Source organism: Heterocephalus glaber, unplaced genomic scaffold (genome assembly GCF_053883595.1).
Source record: "Heterocephalus glaber isolate CG9 unplaced genomic scaffold, H.glaber_assembly_v1.0 deba00000347, whole genome shotgun sequence".
NCBI lineage: Eukaryota > Metazoa > Chordata > Mammalia > Rodentia > Bathyergidae > Heterocephalus > Heterocephalus glaber.
In genome coordinates, this window is record NW_028258143.1 from 3,746,411 (window position 1) to 3,773,130 (window position 26,720).

At 35.9% G+C, this 26,720-nt stretch overlaps 1 protein-coding gene across 2 annotated transcripts in view; it reads right to left on the reverse strand.

Annotated features, from left to right (window-relative positions):
• The window catches only part of Arhgap15 (Rho GTPase activating protein 15), a 609,508-nt gene that overhangs the window by 263,723 nt on the left and 319,065 nt on the right, over positions 1-26,720 (reverse strand). For both annotated transcript variants that reach the window (XM_021237176.2, XM_021237181.2), the window contains one exon: positions 6,244-6,366. In XM_021237176.2, coding sequence (XP_021092835.1) covers positions 6,244-6,366 — 123 coding nt within the window. The remainder of the gene's footprint in view (positions 1-6,243; positions 6,367-26,720) is intronic.

A 26,720-nucleotide genomic window follows, 5' to 3' on the forward strand; every position in this document is an offset into this window, starting at 1 on the left:
TACATTACCATTTCTGATTTTTGGACCTCATTTTCTTTCATTGCTCCACAGTTAATCTGCTTTTAATATCTTAGAAGACCTGGATCATTTCCTCCTTGGATAACAGGCTTTTAAAGACACAAGCTTAACCTGCTACCCAGGTACATTTACCCCCAACATTTCTCCATCTCTCATGATGACCTGTAGTTTATTACCGACCAAAAGCTAGCTACGTGGTACTCTATTACCAACACATTTGCTCCCAAGAGCCTTTAAATAACAGAAACTGCCTGGGAAATATTAATGCAAAGGAACCAGGAAGCTTGGAGGGCAAGATAAAGAAGCTTAAGGTTGGCTATTAATTTTGGCTAACATTAAATCATGACATAGCTCACACGTAAGGATCACAGTTCAATTATGAACCATAAAGAAGTTTAAAGAAAAGAAGATTTACAAGATATTTTTAAGCACATTAGTGCATATTGTGAAAGTTGTGAGAATATTTCAGGCCCAAGCAATGATAGACCCATGCCCTAGTATATAAATTCAAGTACAGTTATTCTCAGACTAACACTGATAAAGTGGCAAAGTTGGAACGTGTCTCTATTTAAAGCTACATTGCAATGTTGTGTGTATGTGTATATATATATATATATATATATATATATACACACACATTAGAATATATATATTTATTCTAGAATACATATATGTTCTAAATTAATAAGGTTACTCTGTTGTACATAATTCTAACAAATTATCTAAAACCATTTTCCACTTAACTCAGTGATTTTGTTGCTCATAAACGTAACTGTTGTAGAGAGTTTAGGGCTGACAACTCATATTCTAAATTTGAATGTCAAATATTTCTTTACTTCTCAATGTTATTGATATGTTTTACAAAAGTAATTTTTCAAAGTCATTTTTCTTTGGCAGAAACCTTATTGTGTATGTAGATAACTACTTAAATGTTTAAATAATTAGATTACACTATATAAGTGAGTGTAATTAGGAAAAATAAAGCAGGAGCTCACGCCCATGTATGTATGAGTACTGCAATAAAAATTACCAAAATAATAAACATAAGCTAAATTCTCAGTGGAGCTTTCTGTGAGTTATGGCTAACTTTTCTAGATATTTGCCTACATCAATTTCTTAAAATTTTAAATTTACGCCTGGAAGAATGGTTTTCTAAAGTTAACTTGGTCATAATTTCCTCCATGAACCTAAGGAAAGAAGAAAGGAAGAGGAAAAAGAAGATGGAAAGAATGATGAGATAAAGGAAAGAAGAAAAAAGGAAGAATGAACAAAAGAATGAAGGGAAAAAATGGTGATGAATGGCTAAGATGACTGGGCACTATGTAAGGTTCGTTCTACATGTTACTTAGTTTAAACTTTATGACATAAGCTTCATAGAGGAGCAAGCCAGTAATCAGATATTAAGTTATATAACTAGTAATGGAAGAATCCAATGTTAAACCTGCATTGGTCAAATTTTGAAGCTGCTATACTTCCAAATAAATTGAATTTTTTCTCCACAATTTTCATTAAAATAAATTTTTTTTCACTATTTACTTCAAAAATAAATTCTAATTTATGTCCTCAGGTAAGTTTAGAAATATTTTTTGCAATATATATTCAATTAATGAGAATTTATTGAGTGCTAGTGCTATTCTTCCTATTGGTTATGAGAGTAAAGTGATCAACAAAGTTTTTTACCCTCATGGTATAAGAGATTGAGATTTATGAATAAGACCTAAGAACAAGCAGAGAAAAAGAAACCCAGTAAATTAAAGTATGATTGCTAAAGATAAAATAATATAAAGATCGGTCAGATAAAAGTGAAAATTCTTTCAGGATATGAGAAAAAATTAAGATTGAATGAAGGAATCCGTACAATTGATCTAATGTTCAAATAATAAAGATCTCAAAAGAGGAAGAAGAAAAAAATGCAGGAGAAATGTATCAAGATTCAAAGGGGCAAAAACTACAGAGTTGAACAGTAATAAGCAGGGTAAGTTTAAAAAATTTTGTCAAATATATAATCTTGATTTTAAAAATATCAAAGGCAAAAACCTAATGTTTTGAGAGAAAAAAATCTAAGTAACTCCTAGTGTGTAAGAGTGAAACATACAACATTGTCTTCTTAAAGGCAATGGAATTTTAAACACAACAAAACTATTGATCACGTGTGGGCACAGTGAAGGTACTGTTAGGCCTTTGAAGTCTCTATTTTCTAAAGGAGCTGCTAGAGCCTATTACATAGTAATAGAACGGATCAGAGGCAGAAAGAGAAACTGTGGGTTTCAGAGAATAGTGAATACCACACAGAAGAGCAGTGAAAGGAAATCACAGGGTAATGATCCTGGAGAGCAACAATCTAAACTGAAATGAGAGAATTCAAGGAATTAGAAGAAGATGTTCAGGGGAAATAAATCAGGGGTGGAGCCAGGCCTGATGGTGTTAGCCCATAATCCCATCACTTTGGGAGGGTAGGCAGGAGGATTTCAAGTTCAAGTCCAGCCTGAGTAACTTAGTGAGACAAGAGTCTCAATATAGACATTAAAAAGGGGCTTGCAGATGTAGCTCAGTGCCAAAGCCCCAGCTTTACCCCTTACCCCAAGAAAAGCAGGGAGGATAGATGAAGAGGATGAAACTATTTGATGACAATAAATACCCCAAATGAAAGAAAACATGGAACTCTGGTTGGGGAGAAATCTTTAGAAGAATGTCACAATAAAAAGCTGAAGTATACTAAAAGACAGCAAGATTTTAAGTCAGTGGTGGAGTATAACCTCTGAAAGCAGAACATTATCACTTGTATGGTCCATAAATCATAATCCTGGACCCTGGATATGTTACTGCAATGTGGCACATTACTTGGCCAAAGATTCTGTAATATTTCTATGACAAAAATAAAACTGTTGTCTTTTTCACATCTCTATCCAAAACATAAGAAAAATTCATAAAAGTCATTCAGAAAAGAGCAAAATTATTAATATAACCCTTTATCATAAAAGAGAGAAGAACTTTTTTCACTGTGATCAGGGCATTACCCTTTGAGGGCCACGGGGTTTATGAGATTGTGAGAACAGAGAAGGAAGTCTAATCCTTGCCAGTGCAGTAAACAACCTTGTGCAAACATAGTAATTTGGATTTTTTTAACTTAAAATTAGCCTATAAGTGAGTCATAGAAAAAAATGAAATAATATAAAATTTCATGATGCAGAAATACAATAGAAAAGGCAATGAGATGAACTGCTTTTGATATTTGGGGAAGAGAAGGACCAGGGAAACAAGGCTTGGTGTAACTGTGTCAAATTTGTGCTATTGCAGCAGAATTATAAGGCTGAGAAGTCAAGACATGCAGCATTAAAAAATAAGAAAGATATTGACAGGAACAAACAGCCTGCCTCCTAAATAACAAATAGTGTGCATTTGGAAGCAACCTCTAGAAGAACTATAAATGAAAACCACTTAAAGTGGTGTCCTCTGGGGAATAAAATTAAGATGAAGGTAAAAAGCATTGTATTATGTATTATGTATCATAATACATCTTTGAGATATTCTGTTGAATCTTTAAACAGGTTATTTACTTTATAATATAATTATTTTAAAAATGGAGGTATCACGATATTAATTTCTGTTTCTATTAAAGTCATATTAGGTTTTCTCTATATTAAGATGACTAAAACCACTTTCTTTCTAAGCATACAATTTTGTCTGAGTATTATTTTGATTCTAGGACATATTAATTATTCCTTAAAAAAAAACTATTGTTATCTTCTTTAAAATCTCGATTTCCAAGTATTTCTTTTTCTTGGATGTTTATGCAATTATTTGAAAGATCACATAAGGTAGGTTGACTGAAATTAAAGAGCTATTACTGAGATCCAAAAGCAAGTTCAGGATATGTTCAAACACACCAACAACCCTATAATGTACCCTCTTACCTATAATTTATATATTAAGCTGATTCAAGTTTTGTTTCCCATAAAATACTCAGTATACTCAAGTCATGTATTTAAAAAGGGCTTGCCAACCCCTTGGCAAGTATGAATGCACTTGGGGAAAATTTCAGAGGCCACCACTGCAATGGCACAATGATTGCTACACCCACCTGAGCTGTTAGGGTTTCTTTCCATTGCACAACCATTCAGAATTCTCTGATGCCCCTCCCCTTCAGCATCACAAAGTACCCTTCTCATTAGTCATATTAAAGAAATTACAAAATGTAGCCCCATCAAGGGACCGTTTTCCAGATCTAAATCCTGGCCAGTGTAATGACATATTGGCCATATCTTCATGAGTATTTAAAACACTGGCTTTGAAGAAAGGTTCTGTAACTGATATGATGCTGTGATATTGGTGTAACTCTCTTTGACATAATGTACTGTGTGGCCCTGACTGTGGTGGGTGTCACTGCCACTAAAGCAGCTCTTCCTGCCCCCACTGTGGTCCTCAGGGAAGCCTGGATGAATTCAGTGCTCAGAACCCCCAAGCCTTGGTGACAGTACATAGAAGTGTAAACAGTAGGAAGAGGGACTTTGGCCCCACAGAGCTCCCCCAGATTTCAGGAAGCAAAACTGTAAGGCATAAGCTATGGAGCACAGCTTTCCTCACCTTGGCAGGAGGCCTTTTGTCCGGACATGGAAAATTAGACAGTTCAAAGAGTATGATACAGATTCTTTGGCCAAATGGACTATAGATCAATTTTAAAGGCCATTATCTTTTAAAAATAATTCTTCCTTTTGAACGAGTTACTCCTTTTTGCTTGGAAAAATTAGCCATTATTTTATTTTATGTGAATTCTCTTAACTGATTAAAAACATTAATTTTACTATTTTTCTAAATCTTTGCTTTATATGTAAGAAATTGGATTAAAGTACTAAGTTTGAATGGCTAGACACTTTTTAAAAATTGGTTTAATGCTTTTTATTCAGTTGAAAAACATCTCTGTGAAAGCCTTGAAAAAAGTTCATAGTTAAAATTGAAACAAGCCCAAGAAGTGACTACATTTGCATAACTTGATCTGAGTTCGGAAAAAAATTCCACTGAAGACAACAATGGAAGCTTATCAAATCAGAATTTCACATAGATTTTCCATAGCCCTACTAATGAATACTGACTCATTGGTCAGCTATGGTGAAAATTTAATGGAGCTCTAAGATAGGAAATGCATGCATCAGAATGTGCTCTGTGGCTCCATTGCATCAGGATGAAACTGCATTAGGCATCCAGTTCCTTTGCTGCTTTTTGGGACCAATTCTAGGGCACTATCAAGGGTTATTAGTTTGCTAGCAGTTTGACTGGAGCCAGGCCATGCCACTGAATTAAAATCCCATTCATTTTGCCACTGTTATGATACATTTAGACTTTCGGTAAAACTGGGATTGTTTAGGCAGTTGATCTGGTTTTGTCTTACAAAATGGCAGGCAATCAATAACTAAATTTTCTCTAAGAAAATGTTAATCTAGAGGATAAATTCTAATGTCGAAGGCAAGGTACTGTTGTACTATTCTATGAAGCAATAGCTAGTCCAATGCCTTCTCCAAGGTCTGTATAAATACTCCACTTAACAGACAGGAAAGCTGAGGCTCAGGGAGTTCATAACTTATTCAGTCTTGATGCGAATGAATGGTAGAAGAGCACTCTAACTAGTCTGACACCAGGGACCATGTACTATGTTTCTGTTATGGTGGCTAAGATGGTTTAGGTTCTGTACCCTAGATTATTTACAAAAATATCTCATTATTTCAGCTTAGATTAAGCTTTTGGCCCTGCAGCAGTCCATAGCCCTAAGTTTTCATAACATTAGTATGTTTCAGACTTTCTTCCTAGCGCATATTTCAGCCCCGGACTTGGTGATCAGATAACATTATCCAAAAGAGACACTTGAGAGAGTGGCAAGGATTGATGTAATTATGTATGCTGAGACAACAGGTTTATACCGGGACTGCTCAGGCACATGGGAATATGCAGTCATTCTAACTGTCTACCCCCTAGGGTACCTCTTCTCTGCTCCTGGTGTGATTCCGAATCTTTGGATGCCCAAACTAGATACTTTTTTCTATGGTCCCACCATTCCACCTTTACTCTCTCAGGGTTCATTTCTTAGACAACTATTTTTCCCTGTATTACAGAGCAGAAATTTTAATAAGCAAGAGTACAACAACCTAAATATTCATTTAGAGCTGATTGGGTATAGACACAGAAGAGCATTCACTTATCACAGTTATAGTGCAAGTATAGAATGTCTTGTACCTTTAATAAGTCCTTTTTCTTGCAGAGTTTTCAAGGAAGGTCTTCGGGTAATAAACTTCTTTAATCGGCTTTTAACTCTGTTTTTGTCGCTTGTATCCGAAGCACTGTGATGCAGTCTGAACACTGGAGATTAAAAACAAAGTCAGAGACTTTCAGTAAATTTCTCTTTATGATTATTACTTTATGCAAATATGGATAGAAAACAGTAGTTATGGAACAACTACCTAAATTAATAGCTCTGGTCCTTCTGCCTAGATAGGGTGTATGAGTAAAATTACGCATAGGAAAGTATTAGTCCTATCGGAACCTCAGTGGGCGATGGGATTAGCTCCATATAGTCACAATTCATTTTCACTTTCATTCTCTTATATTTAATAATTTCATCTAGATAATTTTACTTATATTTATTTCAACACAAAATTATGTTCAGAGTAAAAAAATTATAGGGAGGATGTTTTAGCATTGTTAATTTCACATAATTCTGATCATATACTATCTCTAAGTAATGCAGGCATTTTTGAAGGTTCTGCTTCCTCAAATAATTTTGTCAGTCACTTTTAAATGTTAACTCAAAGTCATTTCTTTTTCAACAGCAGATATTTCTTATACTCCTTATGACATACAGTTATCACAAGTTCTCTATCTTTAGTTTCATATTCTTAGCTTAATTTTCAAAGTCAATTCTGTGTCAGTTTCAAATACTTGTTGAATGTATACTAATAATCAGGGTCCATGCTTATGGCTGTGAATTCAATGATAAAGACTACATGTACCTTCTGGGTTTTCATTAAGTCCAGGATAATGGCATTAGTGGTGTCTTATTATTAATTACTGAAAATAATTTGTTGTGTCTACAAGATAAGATGTAGACCTCAACCAGGTCTCCACTGTTCTAAGTCAATTGTTGACAAAATGTATGCATTTGAAGCACTTTATTAGGTACTGTTTTAAAGAATTTAGGTCTATATATATTTAAAAAGATCTTAGGGTGTAGGGTGTGGGAAATCCTATAATTGAACAAGTCAGAGTATTTTTGCATCCTCCTTCCTCCAGATTGAACCACAAAGGAGTTGTAAATTTCAATTAACAAGATAGGAAGTGTAGGGCTGGGAAGGACAGGAAGAGGAAAACATCTTGCCAGCCTGCTAAGTGGGAGAAGAGCGGTTTTATTTGAAATTAAGTTTAAAGTTTGATTAAGCTATTGGACTAGATGCTATACTGAAAGAATTCTTGCTGCTTAAAAGGACTATAATACTTTATATTACTTTAAACTAGCACAATTCAACTCTTAAAGTTTTAGACCAGTCAACTTTTGTTGTAGGAGGCTGCCTTACACAGGCTGTGTAGGATGCTGAGCAGCCTCCCTGGCCTCTACCCAACAGTGTACCAATCGTTCCTCAGTTATGACAATAAAAAATGTCTCTTACTATTTCCAAATGTGCTCTGGGAGGACTACAAAATTGTTCCCTGTTGAGAATTGCTTCCTTAAACAGCTTGGAAAATTTACAAGATCCGCTTACATTTGCCTATATTGGTGGTAGAAGGTCTATCAGTACACTGAAAAAATGTAAAGAAACTGTGAAAAACAAAACCAAATCTTTATCTATAAATAGCATATATCTATATCTATCTATAAATAGCATATATATTTATATATATATATATCTCTACCTGGTCTATTGCCCATCATTAGCTATTTATTAAATTAATTGGTAATGTAAGTGTAACCACTTTTACATGAGGAGAGTAAATGAGTCTAGACCTTAAAAATGTTAGGATTCACTGCTTTAGAATGAGCTTTCCATCTGTCGCCCCTGGAAGAATGGGTTATACAGATACTCAGCGCTTAGCACTCGGGGTAATAAGGCAGAAACAGAACAGCCTGGGACCACAGGGGGAGTTGTGTATATTTGCACTAGGAGGAGTCATGTCCATTTCTTCCAGTGGGCTCTACAAATACTACCATTTTCCATGAGTACCTTAACTTGCACTGTTAAGCATTGATTTAGGACTGTGGTGTCCAATATGTGTACCATTAGTTGCTTTCTGCTCTTGAGCACTTGCAATTCATCTTGTGCCATATGTTGAAATGGTAATGTTTTCAATATTTTCAGATAAAAGAAATATATTACTGAAATTATTATATTATCAGGATCTTTTTTTTACTTTTAAAAATATTGTTACTAGATAAATTTACATTAAATAAATGGCTCAAGATACAAATGACCACCTATTACTTATATGGAAGTGCTGGAGTTAACTGTTGTGAATAAAATGCACACTGCTTGGGTAATTATAATGCAACATGGAAAGGAATACAATAGAAGCACAATCTAATGTATTCTGGGGGAGGGATCGACTTCAGGTCAGTTTAGAGAAATAGCAAGTGCTCTTAACACCTAAGCAAGCAAAAATTGCTTATATAGAAACATACATATTCAAGCATGTTTTACATTTGTATGGCTGGAAGAATTATTCTGAGTATTTTAATATACTATGCCCACCTGAGATCCACTCGGCTTCCATTCTAAATCCAGCCTTTGCAGTGAACGCTGATGTTTCTGACCTGTGTCAGCAGACAGTTCCAGTCGTTCCCGCTCTGGTGCGAAACTGGATAGCCTTTGAGAAATTATTCCCCAGGGCAGTTTTGTTCTCAAGTCTGACCTTGGAATTGTATGGAATGACCAAAGCTTTTACAGGTCATCAAAGGTAATGCTCTCTATTTCCGCCTCATCTCAAAATCTTGCCATTTCCAGTAGCAGAATCTAAAGAAATACAGGGCCAACCAAGGTATTTTTCCTGCCATTCTGGAGCTAATAAAAATGATGTGATTAAAAAGTACTTTGCAAATTAAAATATACACATATAATGTATACACAGTATAAATGCTAGATTATGAAAATAATTATGTAGTGAGTTATATCTTTTGGGAAGCCCCTAGGTATTCTGGTGATAGTATTCTTAATTAGATATATATATGTATATGATATTGTTTTCAATGCCACCATCTGGCTCCACATGTGAGAAATATCTGCAAGGTGAATTGGCTTTTCAAAGGAACTGGAAATATGTTTTTAAGTGCTTTATCTTATTTCCTTCTCACATATTTTGAGAAACTAGCATACTCTTGGATATGATTACAGTTTTTAACTTAGCCAAACTCTCCAAAGTTGCCTGTAATGATGACTTTCCTGGAGACAGACTAGAGGACCAACTTCTATTTCCTGATGCCATATATAATGGTACTCAAATGACAAGTCAAATTACAAGGCCTTTGCTATCATTCACTCCACTCATTTTGTTCTGAGAAGAGTTATGCAGAAGTGAAGTCAATAGATGACTATAACATATGGCATAGTTTTTATTAACAAATAACTAGAATATACTATATATAAATAAAAAATAAAAATGTAAGAAATGCATGATTATAAAGCAAGGCCCATCACTTGGTCCCTGAGAACAGCAGTAAAGGTCTTTGAATATTACGGTTTACAAATCTGATTTTTTTCACAGCCAAACTTACAAAACAGTTTATGCTTTTCCGTTGTCAAGGGAGAAAAACTTGCCAAATTGTTCTTTTAAGTAAATACAACATAACCAATTAAGGAAAGCAAAATTTAAACACATGCCTATGATAATCAGGACATACTTTGCTTCTGATTTCACTACTGATTTTAACAGACCAATGTTCCTTGCATTTTCCCACAGCACCCAAGTGACCCCACACATACTTTTAGAAACTTGTAATCACACAGTGCAAATAAAAGGACACTTTACTGGAAAATACACAGTGTGGTACAATAATCCATCATTTATGAAAAATAGAATTCAGCCTTTTCTTTTTCCTCAGAGATTCAACTACTTTTTGAGGGTGAAGCTCCCTGCAGTTTAAAGATTTATGTTAAGCCAATGAACAGTTTTTTTTTCCCATTCCCATTTAAACTTTTTATTTGAAAGTGAAAAGAGCTGAAAGAGATATGGGTTTAAATTCCAAAGCATTTAATCTGATTTACATAGGAGACTGGAGGAATCACTCTTAATTCTACATATTTTCACCTCCACGTACAGTTAACCCGAATTGTACTAGCTTCCTAGGTTTTACACAATTTTCTTACATTTCCTTTATGGTTTTCTCTTCTTTCTTCCATTGATGGGCAATCTCTTCTTTCAAGCCCAAACAAATAGAATATTTTTCAAAGACTAAGAATCTTGAATAACAATATGCAATTTAAGTCTCAATACACACAGGCCAAAGGCATTAGCTTTAAGCACCATTCTTAACCATTTGAGAGATTTAATTTGTGCTAAAGCTGCTCTCACCAGAGGGGAGTTAGAATCCTGGGCTTCCTAAGATGTGAGGATAGTGGGCTTTCTAAGATGATCTTAAGTTAATAGCATTACATATGAGAATAGGCATTAGCCAAAACAAGTTTTATACCTGACACAGCTATTAGGGTCTTAAAACCACCTCTGGAGGCAGGAATGCTTATTGTAATGGCTTCCCTTTGTGTATTCATTTTACCATACTAGGAATGGAGAGGGAAGCCAGTCAGTTTGGCTGATGAACATCTCCTACCAGTCTATTTGGGGGTATGGGAACCACAAAAGAAAACCCCCAAATCTTCCAGAATGCAAGTTTGGTTAATATGATCCAGGACTGTGCATCTGCCAGAACTCTTCTTGTTGGGGACCTTATTTTGAAATATCCTTTTTCCTGCCAAACTGCTGTTCTTGAGATATTCCCATGTTACAATTACATGTTGTTGTTGTTGTTATTATCATTATTATTATTATTATTATTTTAATTTGGAAAATCAGAGAGAGCTAACATTTTGTAAATGCTGCTAAGGGAGAGCAGGGCCATTCCTCTTCAGAAATGTTACAAACAGCTTTCTAAGCTACTTGTTTTCACTTTCCAGGTGAGATTTACATAGGGATCGACATCAGGTTTAGATAAATGGCTTTGTTAGCAGTTAAGAGCCCCCAACATGTCAATGCAGCTCCAGGAGGACATCATGGGAAAGCTGGCAGCAGTTGCCTAATGCAATCATTTTATCACTTGGCAGTGTGTGGAGCAAAAGATCCACAAAGAAATGACAAAATAAGGTTATGTCAGGCTCTTTATCCCCAGAGATTCCAAAACACTTCTCAGAACATCACAAGGATTACATAACAAAGAACTGAGTTATCTCCAATCCCATTTTCTAATACAACCTTCTTTTACTTGGAATTATGCTGTTTACCACCTTCTAAGTTACTCAAATAAGAACATCTCATCCAGAATTGATTGAAAAGAAAAAATAAAGTTTATTAAATTTCTTTTCAGTCTCTTGCCTGGTTCTTTCCAGGGCACATATGCTTGGGCTAATTCACAGAGCTGTAATGAATACTGCTTTGCCTTCTCCAATAAGCAGTTTTAGATCTCACAGAATTGCACATAACTTCCTGCCTCAGAGTGGGCAGAAAGGGTAAGTTTGGGCTTAGTGTACTTTTGATCATTTAATATCTCTTTTTACATGGTCCATGTAAATACAAGTCACATTTTCAACCTCTAACTTGCAGCCTGAGAAACTGAGTTATTGAAACTTTAAAAGACTTATGTAAAACACAAATCATGATTAAATCTGGAAATAATAGAAAAAGGGAATGCAGGGCATTTTAACAGCAGTACTTTGTTTTAACCACTTAGTTCCCACTTAGACATTTTAGGAATACAAAGATATTCAATTCATGACAGAAAGATATGCACACATTATATATTCAATGATTCATATTTACACTATCTACCCATTTATAGAACAGTGAAAATTCATAAAATGAAAATGTTTAAATTTAGACTAAGTTATCTAGTTTAAGTAGTTGAACTCTACTACATTTCTTACATTTTCAGTGTTAATAAAGAACTGGAAAACTACCATTCAGCCTTATGGAAATTCCATGATTACTTCTAATAGGCTATAAATCCACGTTTTCCATAGCCTATTGTTTTCATCTATCTATGATGCAAATTCTTCACCATCTTTTTATGTACAGGATTCATATTTTTATTTTGCTGCTAATACTGTACAGGTGTGTCTACCATGATAATGTGTTTACATAGTGTAAGACAAGGTGTTTTGTTTAAACTATTATAGCATTTAGCAGAGTTTTGAGTTATGGAAAATATTGAGCATAATATCACAAAACGTAAGTTTCTTCCTATTTTAGATTTATCTGTTTTGTTTTTATGATCTAGACTCTGTACTGCAGTTCATAGATAATACTGCATTTTAAGAAAAAGCAAAAAGGAAAGAGAAGATCCACCTACATAGCAAGAATCTATTGAGTATTTTAAAACATACACAAGACATTTTTCCTGAAACAGAGTAAGTCACAGGGTGGGATATAAAAATTCAGATCATTAAGACAGTCTTCTATTGAGTATGTATTTTATCTGGGCTTCTTACATCTTGATACTGTGTCACTTGAGAGCTCCTCAAAACTTTGATGAATATGCTAATAAAGTAAGTGGCTACCGAGCTAAAGCAGTAGCTGATTTTTGAAGGAAAATTACTAAGAAGAAAAGAAAAAATAACATAGGATATTAATCTAAACGAAGGGAAGTATGAAATAGAAGTATGTTTTCCATGAGGAAAGATGGTAGATTAAATACAGGAATGTGTACTCTTCTAATGCTAGGAAATAAGCCATGGCCAAATTAAATGATAAAACCTTACATAGAAAATGAATATCAGACTATAAATAGAGAGAAGAAAAAATTCAAAATAAAGTTAAAACATGTTGACCACATTATAGAGGTAGAAGTATAGTAAGATTCTAAGAAATTAATGCTTGCATTTCTGTGAAATAATGAGTAAAGTTTGAGAATGAAAATGCATATTTAAAACTATTGCATATCTCAGAGTTAATGTACTGACTCAAACCTTTAGCAAGTTTAGCAATGTTTGAATCAGGTAGTATTTAAATCCTCTCTCCACATATTCATTTATAGTGAGGGCTACCAGAATATATTGTATGTAAATTTGTTCGTATATTTGTTACAATGTGAACAAACATGCATTTCTGAAAGGTATACAGCAGAGTAATATATGACACCTTTGAAGCTTTTTACTTAAGGCCCTGAACTTCTGTCTCTATTAATGTTATAATGCTTTTTCAGAAAAGAATATGCTAGAATGTCTTCTTAAGTTTTCAAGCATAAAATTTGTGCTAGAACCAAAAGAATATATATGAAAGGCACAGGTAGTTTGAGAAATATATGAAAGGCAAATAAACAGTAGTTAAAAGGTAGTTAATATGTTTACTCAGATTATAAAGATATATAATCTGAAGGATTGCTGTGTAATTTAAATGCCCTGATATATACAGAAAACCCAGCAAAATGACTAGTATGTAAATAAGCATGCAGTAAATGCTAACAGTTCTTATTAATCTCTAGGTTATGATAGGTGTTTTGTATCATTATCATTGCAGAACTACTCACTAAGTAATAAGAACAGGTATTACAAACAGTACCCTCCTAATCCTCAACCCCAGTGCCTCTCACTTTTCAATATTTCCTTAGCATTTCCTATATATTCAGTATTATTAGATTATACTCTAAGCTGTTGCATTCAATATATGTGTACACATGTATGTATGAATATATGTATGTATAGATGTATTTAAATTGACTGTCATTTTCCTCTCAGTTAATAAAAGATTCTTGTGTACAACCTTAAGAGTTAAATGTGATTAATTTCTGCCAGGTAGAATGTATTTCAAGACTTTGAACATGTGTTAAAATCATTGGGTTTTGAAGAACTATCCATTAAAGACTTTCTGAACTGTGACAATGGATATTGACAGTGGTTGTCAAACTAAACCACTATTGATTGGCTCACATCATGTGTATAGCAAAACCAATTTCTTTCAAGTGCTTCTTCCTAACTGAAATACATTATTGCAGCCTTCCTCTCTGTTTATTATAACACCCAAGCTCATCGTATGTAACACATCCAGCAAAAAGGTTTCACAATGAGCACAGCAGCAAACGGCAACACAGAGAGAAGTGAAGGCACTTAGCAATCCAAATACTCTTGTACTGTAAGTTGCTATTCCTTTTGAAAATATTGATTCCTGGCCGAGTCTTTGTTTTTATTTTTCAATCCTGGTGAACAGAGAAAGACCATGGACTAACAGAGCTTTGCCACTATTTAAGGACCCCTTGACTCTCATGGTTTCTCCTCCTGAAAGAAACCATTTTAAGTGTTGTGGATGTGTTTAAGTGGTGGGAGAGAAAGTGTTTATGTTTGGGGTAATGCTCTCCTGCCCATAAACATACATAATCTTACACACACACACACACACACACACACACACACACACGCACACTTGTCTTTTCTCAAACCATAGAATATTTTCTCTACTGAATGATTTGAGCCAACTTTTGGCATATGCTACATATTGTACAGTTTCGGTATAAATTTAAATTTGCATTGTGCCTTTCTTCCCAAGAGGGCACATTCTTACTGAAACAATACTCTTATATAACAAAGAGCAGTTCCTACAATACCCTCATGAGTGGGAAGAATTCCAGATTTATTTACTTTTTTCCTTGAAAATATTATTAAACAAAGTCCCAAAACATCCCTTTCCACAAGTACTGACTGATACCTTGGGCTTCCTAAAGACTGTTATGAATAGCCTAGAGCCTGGAGAACCTTCAGCAGAAGTTTTACTCTTTAAGAAACTCGAAGTTTGCTGAATGCAAATATCTAGGAAAAGCAGAGTATTCCTGAAAGATTTGAGTAATTGTCATGGTATTCCTAAAATTGCCACCCCTCTAAAAACTGATCCATATAGCTCACAGGACTCACTCTGATCATGTAAACAGGATTGACTTTGAACGAAAACTATGAATGTTTTAATTCACTCTGGTGTGGTTGCCAGCTTGTTTCCTAGTCTAAACATGCCTGAAAATTTAAAGAATAAAATTGCTTAGGAGTCGGCTAAATTCACACGGAGCAAAATGTATCATCCTTCAAAGCACCTTCTTAAGCCGCCGAGTTTCGAGTTTCTGTGGACGTTCTAGATGAGGATTTCTCCTGAGATAAGGATCCCTTTGAGTCATGACTCATCTCAGGAGAGAGGTCCCAGGAGAAGGGCTGTGCTAGCGCTCTGGGCCTTGTCCCTTTGCTGTGGCCTCTGGTCCTGCATTCCCCAGCTCTGAGACAGGCATCTGGCCTCAGGCCACCCTCCTGGCACTTTCCTTAGGGCTCACTCTGTCCTGAGGAATGGCTGGTTGTCAGAGTAGTAGCCTCGCTTGCTTTTCAGGACATCAGCGACCAGGAAATGTTAGGCTACAGTCAGTCTTTCAGAAGACAGAACCCTCTATTAGGAGCATCGTTTTGACATAAGCTTCATGCTACTTGCTCCAAAATGTGTGTGTGAAGCACGGATGTCCTCGCCCACAGGAAGTGTGTTGAAAATGCAAAGGGTGCGCTGAGCAGATCTGAGGATGCAGTATGTAGTCTACGGCTAAGTGATCAGGGATAGTGGGGTGGTTTGTCCTCACAAATGCTGACAGACAGCTGCAGTTTGCAGCTGGCAGGGAGCTTATGCTCGCTAAACAAAGATCTAGCTGGAGCCCGGTGAATACTTGGCTCCATTGCAGTGATCATAATTCATAACATACATCTCTAAAGGAGGGGAACAAAACTAAGCAAAAACCCAGAGAGACTATGGTGTGTTGACACTTGCTGCGCTCTGGATATGTGGCATTTTATTTACTGTCCTTTTGGGAATCCTCCTGCATCCCTGTATGGAGAAGGGTGGCCCTGTCTGTGAAGAGTGAAACTGCTTTCTGCTTCCTTGTTACCATTCTGGATTAAATCTTCTTTCCATTAAAAAATCATGAGATATTTACTTGCTGCCCAAACCCAAGTGTTATCCCAAATATTCTATTTCTTTTCCTAAAGGAGTTCATTGTAATCAAATTGCCAAGCTTTTTTGGTTTCTGACCATCAGATAACCCCATTCTTGGGCACAATTTATACTGGAGTCTCAGTAACATGAGATGCTGAATCTGGAAAGAACTTAGAGCGAACACAGCACAAATGCTTCCCGCTTTTGAGATGAGGAAAAAGACACTCAATATATTAAGTCACTTGCCCACAGCCAACAAGTTAGCAAGAAACATAGTAAAGACTCCATCACCATTTTGTAGCCGCTATTTCTGCTTTTTGGTTAGCATGTCCTTATGCTTCTTAGATTTTCTTTATTGGAAAAACTGTTCTTAAATCCAGAAGAATGTTCTGGCAGAGCCAGCTCTGTTGCTCCAGGTGGCCACTGCTGAAAGGATTCTCCCACTAACCAAGACTTTTGGATTTGAATCTTAATGCAGTAATTGACATCAATTAATTCTGTTTTATTCTATACATTTACAATTGGACAGTTTTAAATATAATATGGAACTATATTTAAATTTATATGCATAATTATGCATAATATTATGAAAAATACATGCCCTGAGAGGGGAAGTTACAGTAGCCTTCCTTTTGACATGTGGCAATGCTAAGTGTTTTGCTCAGATTCTTTTCTCTAACTTTTGTTAACCTGATATCTGTGATAGATGATGATGATGATGATTATTATATTATTTGAGGTTTTGAGTCTTTCCATTCCCTGGGGGAAGAGAATTCTGTTGGTGAATGCCTGGACACCCCTCCAGATGCAGAAGCCACTTAGAAGAGTGCTCTGCTAGATGTCCTTTCCAAGCGCTTCATCTGAAGCTGGGAGGGAATAGAGAACATTGAGCTACGGATGGTAAAGTGCATGCTGCCAAGTTCCCACCCCTCTGAAATTTGAACTTTTGGTCTCTTGAACAGGCTGCAATCGTGGTCTTCTTCAAGCTTGTTTACTCTTAACAAAATGGAACTTCTGGTTTTGGAAAAAAATATCTTGGGTTTTAAGGGCCTCCAAAAGCTTCTTGAGACATTAAGTACCTCTTACATAAAATAACATAGTGATTTAAGACCAGAGGAATTGGAAATGCACAGATTAAATGACCTTTAAAATACACATAGGTTTAAAGTCTATTGAAAAATGCACTTAGCAAAAAAGCGTTGGAGATTTATTTCTAAAATATGGTAGGAAACATTAAGTAAACTCAGAATGAGGTGATGCACACACATTCTCATTTTGACTTAAAGATCTACGTTAAATAACCCAACAGATGGAGTCATCAGCATTTATTCCAACAGGGACATTGTGAATGGTGAGAAAGACACAGTGAGACTAGGGTAATAATACAAACTACTGTCACTGTTATACTTTAATCCTTCAAACCATCAAAGCAGAACGAAGAGTACAAGAGAAATATTCTGGCAGGATCTGCCTCCCTCCCCATTCTTTTTAAGCAATTCAGTTAGGAAATGACCACTAGAAAATAGAGCCTTAAATGGGTCACCAACAGACAAGTTTAACTGTTTGTACTCTATGGCACACCAGAAAAATTGAAAGGTCTCCTGTGGGCCTAATCTGAAAACACTCCTGACGACATATCCTTAAAAAGGCCAAGGAAAGGAGAGGGTTAGAGTCCTGAACCCAGGTGGTCCCTGCAAAGGAAGTTGAAGTTAGCAGCCGAATTGTGAGGGAATGGCCAACTGAGAATTGTCCTGGGTCATGTGACAGGCTGGTGAAACATTTTTCTTTTGCCAGTTTTGTGGTTTATGAAGTAAGCTGCTGTTGGAATGCATAGTGCACTCAAGGCAGAAGGTGGGGTAAGGTGAGTTTTCATGTTATAAAGTTCAGTGCTGTTGCCTATACTTGCCTCAAGCCTGGGATAGACAGAGTGGATAGTACAAAAAAAATTAATAACCGAATAGCATCTGAGTAAGATCTGTAGCAAAAAGTACATTGGCCTTTGTCTTAAGAGATCTGATTTTGAATTCCAGTTCTACCAGTTAGGGCAATGTGTGACATAACTTTCCTGGATCCCAATTTCTTTATCTGCATGATAGAGATGTAAAGACCTTGTTGCAATATTGTAAGAATCAAGTGCTATGTCATGTAAAATCACAATGCTTTATATGCACATGAGTATATTCCTGTCCTCATCTTCTTGCTCCCTTTTTTCTTCTTCGTTATCGTTATTATCATAACTTACATCTGACATTAGACTCCATATTGTATGAGTGAAACAGAAATGATCCCTGGGCTTTGGGAGCTAACAATTAAACATTATAAAACTGGTGTGTCTAAATAGAAAAAGGGGATGGGTAATTTAAGAAACTCTGAATTAATATATGAAATTAAATTAAGCTTATATTAATAATTGCTGCCAGTAAAGAGGTAAGTCCATGTTGGATAAGAGGATTCCTACGAACTGCTTCATGAGATAGAGTGCATTTTCTCACACTTTTAATGCGTTGTATACCCAATTCTCCAGCTGCCTGAATGAGTATTAACTGCAGCTTTGATGGCAATAAATATACTGCTGGATAAATTCTCCCAGGTGAGTGAGTGACATGTGTTGCTATTACCTCTTCTGCTAATAGCAGCAATTACGTATATCTAAAGCATGTAATACAATTAATTAAAATAGTTCAAATAATAATTTTGAAATATAAATCTTTTATTTTATACATTAATTTAAGATTGAAATCCTATGTCCACTCAAGCAGAAATGGCAGGACATTTGCCTTGACAAATTTGGCAGCAATATTACCTTATGCAATATCCGTGTTGTCAGAATTATATCAGAAGCACATCTCAAGCCACACCGCTGGAGGGCACATAAGTATATTTTAATAATCACAATTAAAGCAACTTTTACATATTAAAATATTTTAAAATATCCTTGACACTTGAGTTATTCCAGATGGAACAGCAGTTCTGGGAAGAATCTAGAACCGGAGGAGCTGAATTGTGAGAGGGGGAGGAGTGGCGTTTGTAGTCAGTAGAAGAGCCTTTCACTGTGCTGTTGCTCTGCTCAGAATCACATTCACCAGTTTCAACTCAACTGGCTCCTTCTGGTGGGGTGAAGGGAGTCCTCTCACAATGTAAGTTTCCATGCGGCCAGATGGGAATGGTTAGTTATACTTGTCAGTCATTAATCCCACACATTGGCTGTTTTTTTTGTTTGTTTTTTTTTGGCAGTGCTGGGGAAAAAAAAACCCTCAACCTTTGCATAGAGCTACATCTTCAGCCCTTTTCTATTATACTTTTTATTTTAAGAGAGGTTTTGACTTAGTTGCTAAGTTGCCCCAGCTGGCCTAAAACCTGAGACTCTCCTGCCTCATCCTCCCAGTGTGCTCAGATTGCAGGCTTTATGCCACCACACCAGGCTATTGCTCCTTCTTGGGCACATCCTGCTTCGGGGCATTTGCACATGGTGCTTACTTTGAACTGAATGATCTTCCCTTAGGTATTTTCCTCAAAACTGTCCTAACTTCCTCCAGTTTTATTCTAACCTTCTTACAGTTTCTCTGTGCTTAATGGTGCAAGTTTTCCACACTTCAGGAGACTCTCCCATTTCTTTTGTTTTGTTTTGTTTTTATGTTGCTAAACAATGTGTTTTACTTCCCTTAGCATCTCTTATACTACCACTACACTGTTGGCTGAATTTTTGCCTATTTTCTATTATTTTAGCATTTTGGGGGGGTACCAGGGATCAAACTCGGGACCTTGAGCTTTCAAGGCAGGCAGTGGAACCACTGAGCTAAATCCCTGGCCTTAGTATATTTCATTTTTTGTGGTGCTGAGGATTGAATCTAGGGCTTCCTGCATGTTATGAGGAGTTTCATCCTCAGCCTTATTTTATTTTATGCAGACCGTAACTCCAGCGCTGGGAGAATGTTGGGAAAGTCAGTGCACAGCATACATTTGATCAGTGAATTAAAGAATATTCTGCATTCTCTTTTTTAGAAAAATGAAAGCTCTTAATGTCTTGTTTTCAACGTTGTTAACATGTATAGATAAATACCTGTGCTCTAAGAAAATAACCGTTCCTCTAATTTTGTACAAAGGAGGAAAATGGCGATTGGTAAATATCATGAAATGACAGTCTGAGTTTATCTCTGCAATAGGTCTGAGGGGAGAAGAAAATCCAGGTCCTTCTCTTCAAACTGTCAGCATAGTTGTAGCATTTTTCTTTATTTACTTATTCATAGGAAGGAATCAAAAAATCAAGTCATTATCTTCACCTCATTAAAAAATCGAATTCCTTTATTTAACTTTAAGAAATTAAATCTGTTTACTCATTTATTTGAAGATTTACTAAAATTATTCTAAGTAGCATTTCCTGGAAAGAAGTTGAACAAGAACTGAAGGAAAAATTATTAAAAGAAAAAAAAGCCAGTCTAAATTGGGTATGGTGGCACATGCCTGTAACCCCGAAATCTGGAAGGCTGAGGCAGGAGAGCTGCAAGTTTGAGCCCAGCCTGGACAATTTAGCAAGACTCTGTCACAAAGTAAAAAAAAAAAATACAACATAGGGCTGGGGATGTACTTCATTCAGTGTTCCTGGATTCATTCCCCGGTATTGAAGAAAGAGAGAGAAAAAGAGAGAGAGAGAGCGCACAAAAGAAAGAAAAGAAGGAAGGAAAGGAGTCAAGGAAGGGAGAAAGAAAAAAGGAACAAGAAGAGAGTGCATGACTAATGGCAGTGATGGGGGGTGAGGACTGGAAACACAGCTGTCAGTATCAGCTGGGGGTGCCTCTGGCAGGAAGATCAAGGGTGGGCAGACAGGCTGATCCTCAGAGACAAGTTTGTAGCTGAGGTTACACACTTCCCAGACCAATATTGTCCGGTAGAACAACAGTGTCAGTCACATATATCATTTAAAATTTTCTCGTAGTTACACTCAAAAGGGTCAAAAAACCAATGGATATTCATTTTAATATTGTACTTGATTTTTTTTTTTTTTTGGTACCAGAGATTGAACTTGGGACCTTGTGCTTTCGAGGCAGGCGGCAGCACCACTGAGCTAAATCCCTGGCCCAATATTGTATTTGAATTAATCCAAGTAATATTATTTCCCTTTGTAATCAACAGTAAAATTATTGAGATGCATCATATTCATTTTCTGGACTAAGTTTTTAAAGTCTGGTATGTCACACCTAAAATGCATCTCCAATTAGATTAGCCTTCTTTCAAAAGCTTCCCAGTCACACAAGGCTAGTGCCACCTTGGACAGTGAAATCTAAAGAAGTTGTTGGGTGCCACGCCTGAGCTTACACTTGTGTCGATGATGCCCAGAACTGGCCACTGGAGCCCCCATGTGGGACACTGCAGCAGAGGCAGAGATCGCTCCCTGAGACAGGGGGGGACACCCTGAGTCCAAGTGTATTTGTACCCCAAGTTGATGGAGCAGGTCATACAAGTTAAACTTGATTTATCGGAAATAATTAGGGCCTGAATTTTAGGATGCCTGTTTTCAAACGCTGCTATGTTTCCAAAAAGTTTATGGAAGCAGGTCTTGAAACCAAAACCATAGAGTTTACCAGTGATTTGCAGCCAAAGCTTTCAGCTTCAGCTTTAATTCTCCCCAAATAATTTTGTTCTTATTGATAATAATCACCAAAGTTCCTAAAAGAAAAAGCTGAAAACAAAGAGAATCTCAGTTTAATTTAAAGAACATATACAACAAGCAAAATGGAAATGTTGCTGGACAAAAGAAAAGAAAAAAATCATGTTCCCATTCTCCTTGAATTTTTAGTGTGTACACAAGGACTTGACATATAACTGAGACTATGAAGTGATACATCATCAACCAATGGACCACAAGGAAGATTACAAACTTCCTGTGATCATGTTTTCCAGCTTTAGGGAAGCAAAGGTCTAATAAACATGACTTGAGCCACAATGAACATACTCAAATCATCCTTAAAAAATAGGTATTTACAACAATAAAGTAGTACTTTAATGGCAAAGATAGATGAACTAAGCTTAGATCTGTGCAATATAAAAAAAGAAACAATGATTATATAGTACAAATAATTTTGCTGTAATATGACAGCCTAATGACTTAAGTGCCCAATATCGTCATTATGGTTCTGAACCCCATGTGCATTAGCAATAAAGCCTCAGTAAAACTACTGTATAATTCATATTTTTGCATGAAAATTTTCTTGCTTTAAAATAGTATGAGATTTGTAAGCCCAAATTGAAAAAGTTAGTAACTTGAACTATTGTATCTACATTGTGATCTAAAGGTGTTCTCAAGGCGGTTTCCAACCTAAGCTTATGATGGAAGGAGATAAGATTTTGAGGTCAATATCTTTTAATCTGGTAAGAAATCCTTGTTATATTGATGCATCAATTTATTGGGCATATAATTCCCTGAAAATTATACAACCCAAGCAACAACCATTACTTGTATAATCAATGTATTTTAATTCTCTGGAAAAAAACCCCAAAATTGAAAGTTAACAAGTATTTAAAATGTTTACTGTGCATATAAGTATGACTGTAACAATTTCTTTCAGATAAGATAAATGAACAGAAAACTCATTTTAGGGACTGCATAGAGCAGAGATCAAATGAAAAGCTGCAAAAAAAAAAAAATCATGAAGTAATTGGATAGCAGGACCAGGCATTATTCAAGTTTTCAGATTTCCTTCCCAAGTCTTTATGTTTGTTACAAATCTTTCCCATCTTGTGCTATTACATGAAAGAAAACTGCTTATAGTCATAGTGAGAGTAGGTATTTTCAGGCTACCATGCCATGTAGCACTACACAATTTTTCTACGAGATGCTGAGAAACACAAGAAATTAACCACGTTATTATCCTTTATTTTTCTTCTAATACTTGTAAGGGAGCAGCTGTGTCCAATTCTCAGAGTAAAAGGAGAACTATACCAGTTTTACTCATTTTTGTGTTTGGAACGAATATGTGATGAGAAGTACATTTTTCCATTACTGAAGCAGAGGATGTGACAATAATTCTAATGGGTTTTATTTCATACCTGCTGTACTAGTCCTCTTTATTCAAAATAAGGTCTTCAACTGTAGCATTAACCATCTGACTTTGCAGAATGAGAGATTTATAAAAGAACTTCTTGGATATCTAAAAATGATGTAAGGACAGACAAGCTACTCAAGGGTGTCTGCGCAGATGAAAATCACTTACATTTGCAAATGTTCACACAGAAGAGGATGGAATTATCCAGAGACTAACTCTCCCCAGTTACCTGCTTTGTGGCTGAATGTATTTGATTTATGGCTATCAGACTAGGAGTTCAGAACATGAAGCACTAAAACCAGAAGACAATGCCCATCCTGTAAAATACTATTTTCCACTAATACTCAAAACACATTTATGAATTCTTGGACAAATACATATGCTGGATTTATACAACTGGCTCATTTTCTTCATAAAAAGAAATTGAAAAAAAAATTCAACCCAAGCTGTCTTTTCCATGAGCCTTGGGAAATTGCATAGTTTTGAAAAAAAGAATTGGCTTGATTTTCACAATTTTTTTAAAAAAATGGATATGAAAAGAATAAGATTGTGCCCATAAAAGCCAATTGTTTCCAAACCTCATTGTATTGTTTGGCTCCAATAACTTATCCTCCTATATGGAAGTAGGGACCACGACAGACTAAAAATGCAATAGCCAATCAAAATAAAAATTTCCTCCTGGAATACCTTCATCATTTTGGGGCTATTTGCTGAGATTCAATCTCACCCGCCTTGCCAGCACTACAGAGGCAAACTGTATAGAAAGCAACAACCAAACATTTTGTAAAGAGTAGGGGAAGAGCCAGGCATGGGGTTGCATGCTTATAATCTCAGCACTCGAGAGGCGGAGCCAGGAGGATTGTTGTGAGTTTGAGGGCAGCCTGGGCTACACAGTGAATTCAAGGTCAGCCTGAACCAGACAGCAAGATTCTTTTACGTGCTATTATATCAAAAAATAGTAATTTAAAAGTATATGTCATTTTTTTTTTTTTTTTTTTTTTTTGTGACAGGGTCTTGCTATGTAGTTCAGGCTGGCCTTGAACTCCTTATGTATCTCAGGATGGCCTTGAATTCATGGACCTCCTTCTGCCTCAGCCTTCCAAATTCTAGGTTTATAGGTGTGCACCACCATACCCAGCATAAATAAAACATGTAATTTTTGCCACTTGGCTAATATTTGAAAAGTAATTCTATTTTTAAACATTTCATGTTTTTTATATGTAAGATATTAACATTTGGATTTTTACACTGGAAGAAATATAAAACATTATCTTTTTACTAAATGTAAACAGGAATTTGAAAACATTGTGTCAGTCATATTCTAAAAATGCATATATCAACAGAGTGATATATTCACTTCAGTGACTATTTTCACTGTACTTGGAATGTCCCATATTAATATCATTTAAAGTTAAAGACCAGAGGAATATTCTGTATTAAAGACTATAGTCTTATATCAACACTCTCAGTTTGCTTTAATATGGTCATCTCAGTACATGCTATAAAGAATAGAGGATGCAGAAACAATCCCAGACACACTCAGTCACTTTTGACAAAGGGCCAGAAACAAACCCTGTAGGGAAGATAGCCTCATTAGTAAATGGTGCTGGGAAAACTGGCTTTACACATGCAGAAAATTAAAGCCAGACCCATATCTCTCAGCATGTTTTAAACTAAAATCAAAATGGATCAAAGATGTAAATATTAAAACAGACACATTTAACCCACTGGAAGATAAAATATATAAAGCTCTTGAAATCATATATGTAGACAAGGCCTTTCTGAACAGAACCCTAGTTGCATAAGAAATAATACTAGGAGTCAACACATAGGATCATATCAAATTAAAGCTTCTGCACAGTAAAGGAAACAACTAACAGAGTGAAGAGATAACCACAGGATGGGAAAAAATTTTGTCAGCTACATGTAGACAGAGGACTAATATCTAGAATATATAAAGAACTCAAAATAATAAGACCCCCACCCAAAGAAAGACCCAGTGAAAAAATGGGCAGCTCAGAAGAAGAAATAGAAGTGATTCACAAACATAGGAAAACAATTTCAACATTGCTGGCCATTAGAGAAATAAAACTTAAAACAACACTGAGATTTCTTCTTACTTTGAAAAGAGTGACAATCATCAAGAAATCAAACAACAAACACTGACAAGACTGGTGAAAAAGAAACCCTACTACGTTTTTGGTGGGAAGGTAAAGTAGTTCCATGGGAACAGACATTGTCTTCACTGGAAATCGTCAGATAAAATTGTCACTTATATTTAGAAATATAAATAACTTGTCTAGCAAGACTAAGTATAGTTTTCCAAATTTATATGAATATTCAGAGGGACTGCTTATTTATTTATGATTTTAAGACAATGTTTGCCACATTATTAGAATTCTTCTTAGGTCATGTTTTGTATGTTTTCAATCAGTAATGTAATTTGTTCTGCTTACTCAAGTTTAGACATCTATTTCCTACAAAATTAATATATTTCATTATATTCTTCATATCTATCAAATTGTATCTCCTTTACTAAGTCACTATTAAAATGATACAATTAAAGGAATTATCACTGACCTTAATTCTAACATCAATTTAATAAATTATATCCATTAACTTATTTCTTACTGGAAAATAGCCTATATTCCAAGACCCCAAAGTTCTAGCCAGGCTGGCCTTGCTTGTGTATCAAGACTGAACAAGTGGTCATGATTAAAATATACTTAAGTTTATAGAGATTCTAACAATTGTAGGTCATTTTATAATCTTCGTTTTTTGGGAGGAGGGTGACACATGCTGAAAGAATAACTTTACTGTTGAAGATGTTTTCCAGAACACAAGAAGGAAATGTGTGTTTGACGGCTCGGCCCACCACAGAATAAACTGGGCAGCAGGGGTGCCAATTCCATTTCCAGCCTGGCCACTTGACAGCTGTGTGATGTTAGGCAAGTGACCGTGCCCGTGATGGGATTTTAATGTGTCAGTGGAGGTAGGCTAAACTAGGGATCCTAGCTATTCAATCACTCACTAATCTAGGTGATGCTGTGAAGGGATTTTTACAGGAAATTAACGTCTCTCATCAGCTGACTTTAAATTAATCAGAAGCAGAAGGGATGAGATGATGGTAGGCCAGGCGAGCTCTTTAAAAAGGTCTTTAGACCTTCCCTCAGCTCAGATAATCTAAGTACGTAACTCCCGCCTGGGGAGACTTGGCTGACTCCTGAGCTTCCCTTTCTGACTGCCCGTGGACAACTAGCTTCAGCCCAGACCTGTGAGATTCCAACCTGCTGTGCTTTTACTTTCTGATTGCTTTTATCGCCTGTGGACGTCAGGGTTGCTTTTTTAAACCCCCACAGCTGAATAAGCCAATACCTTTTGGGTATATTACCTATCTGTCCATCCATCCATCCATCCATCCATCCATCCAATCCATCCATCCACCCACCATCCATTCATGAATTAGTAGCAGCACTGCTTTTCTGTTGAATCTAAAGTGACAAAGGACCTTTTAGATCTAACATTTGTCTT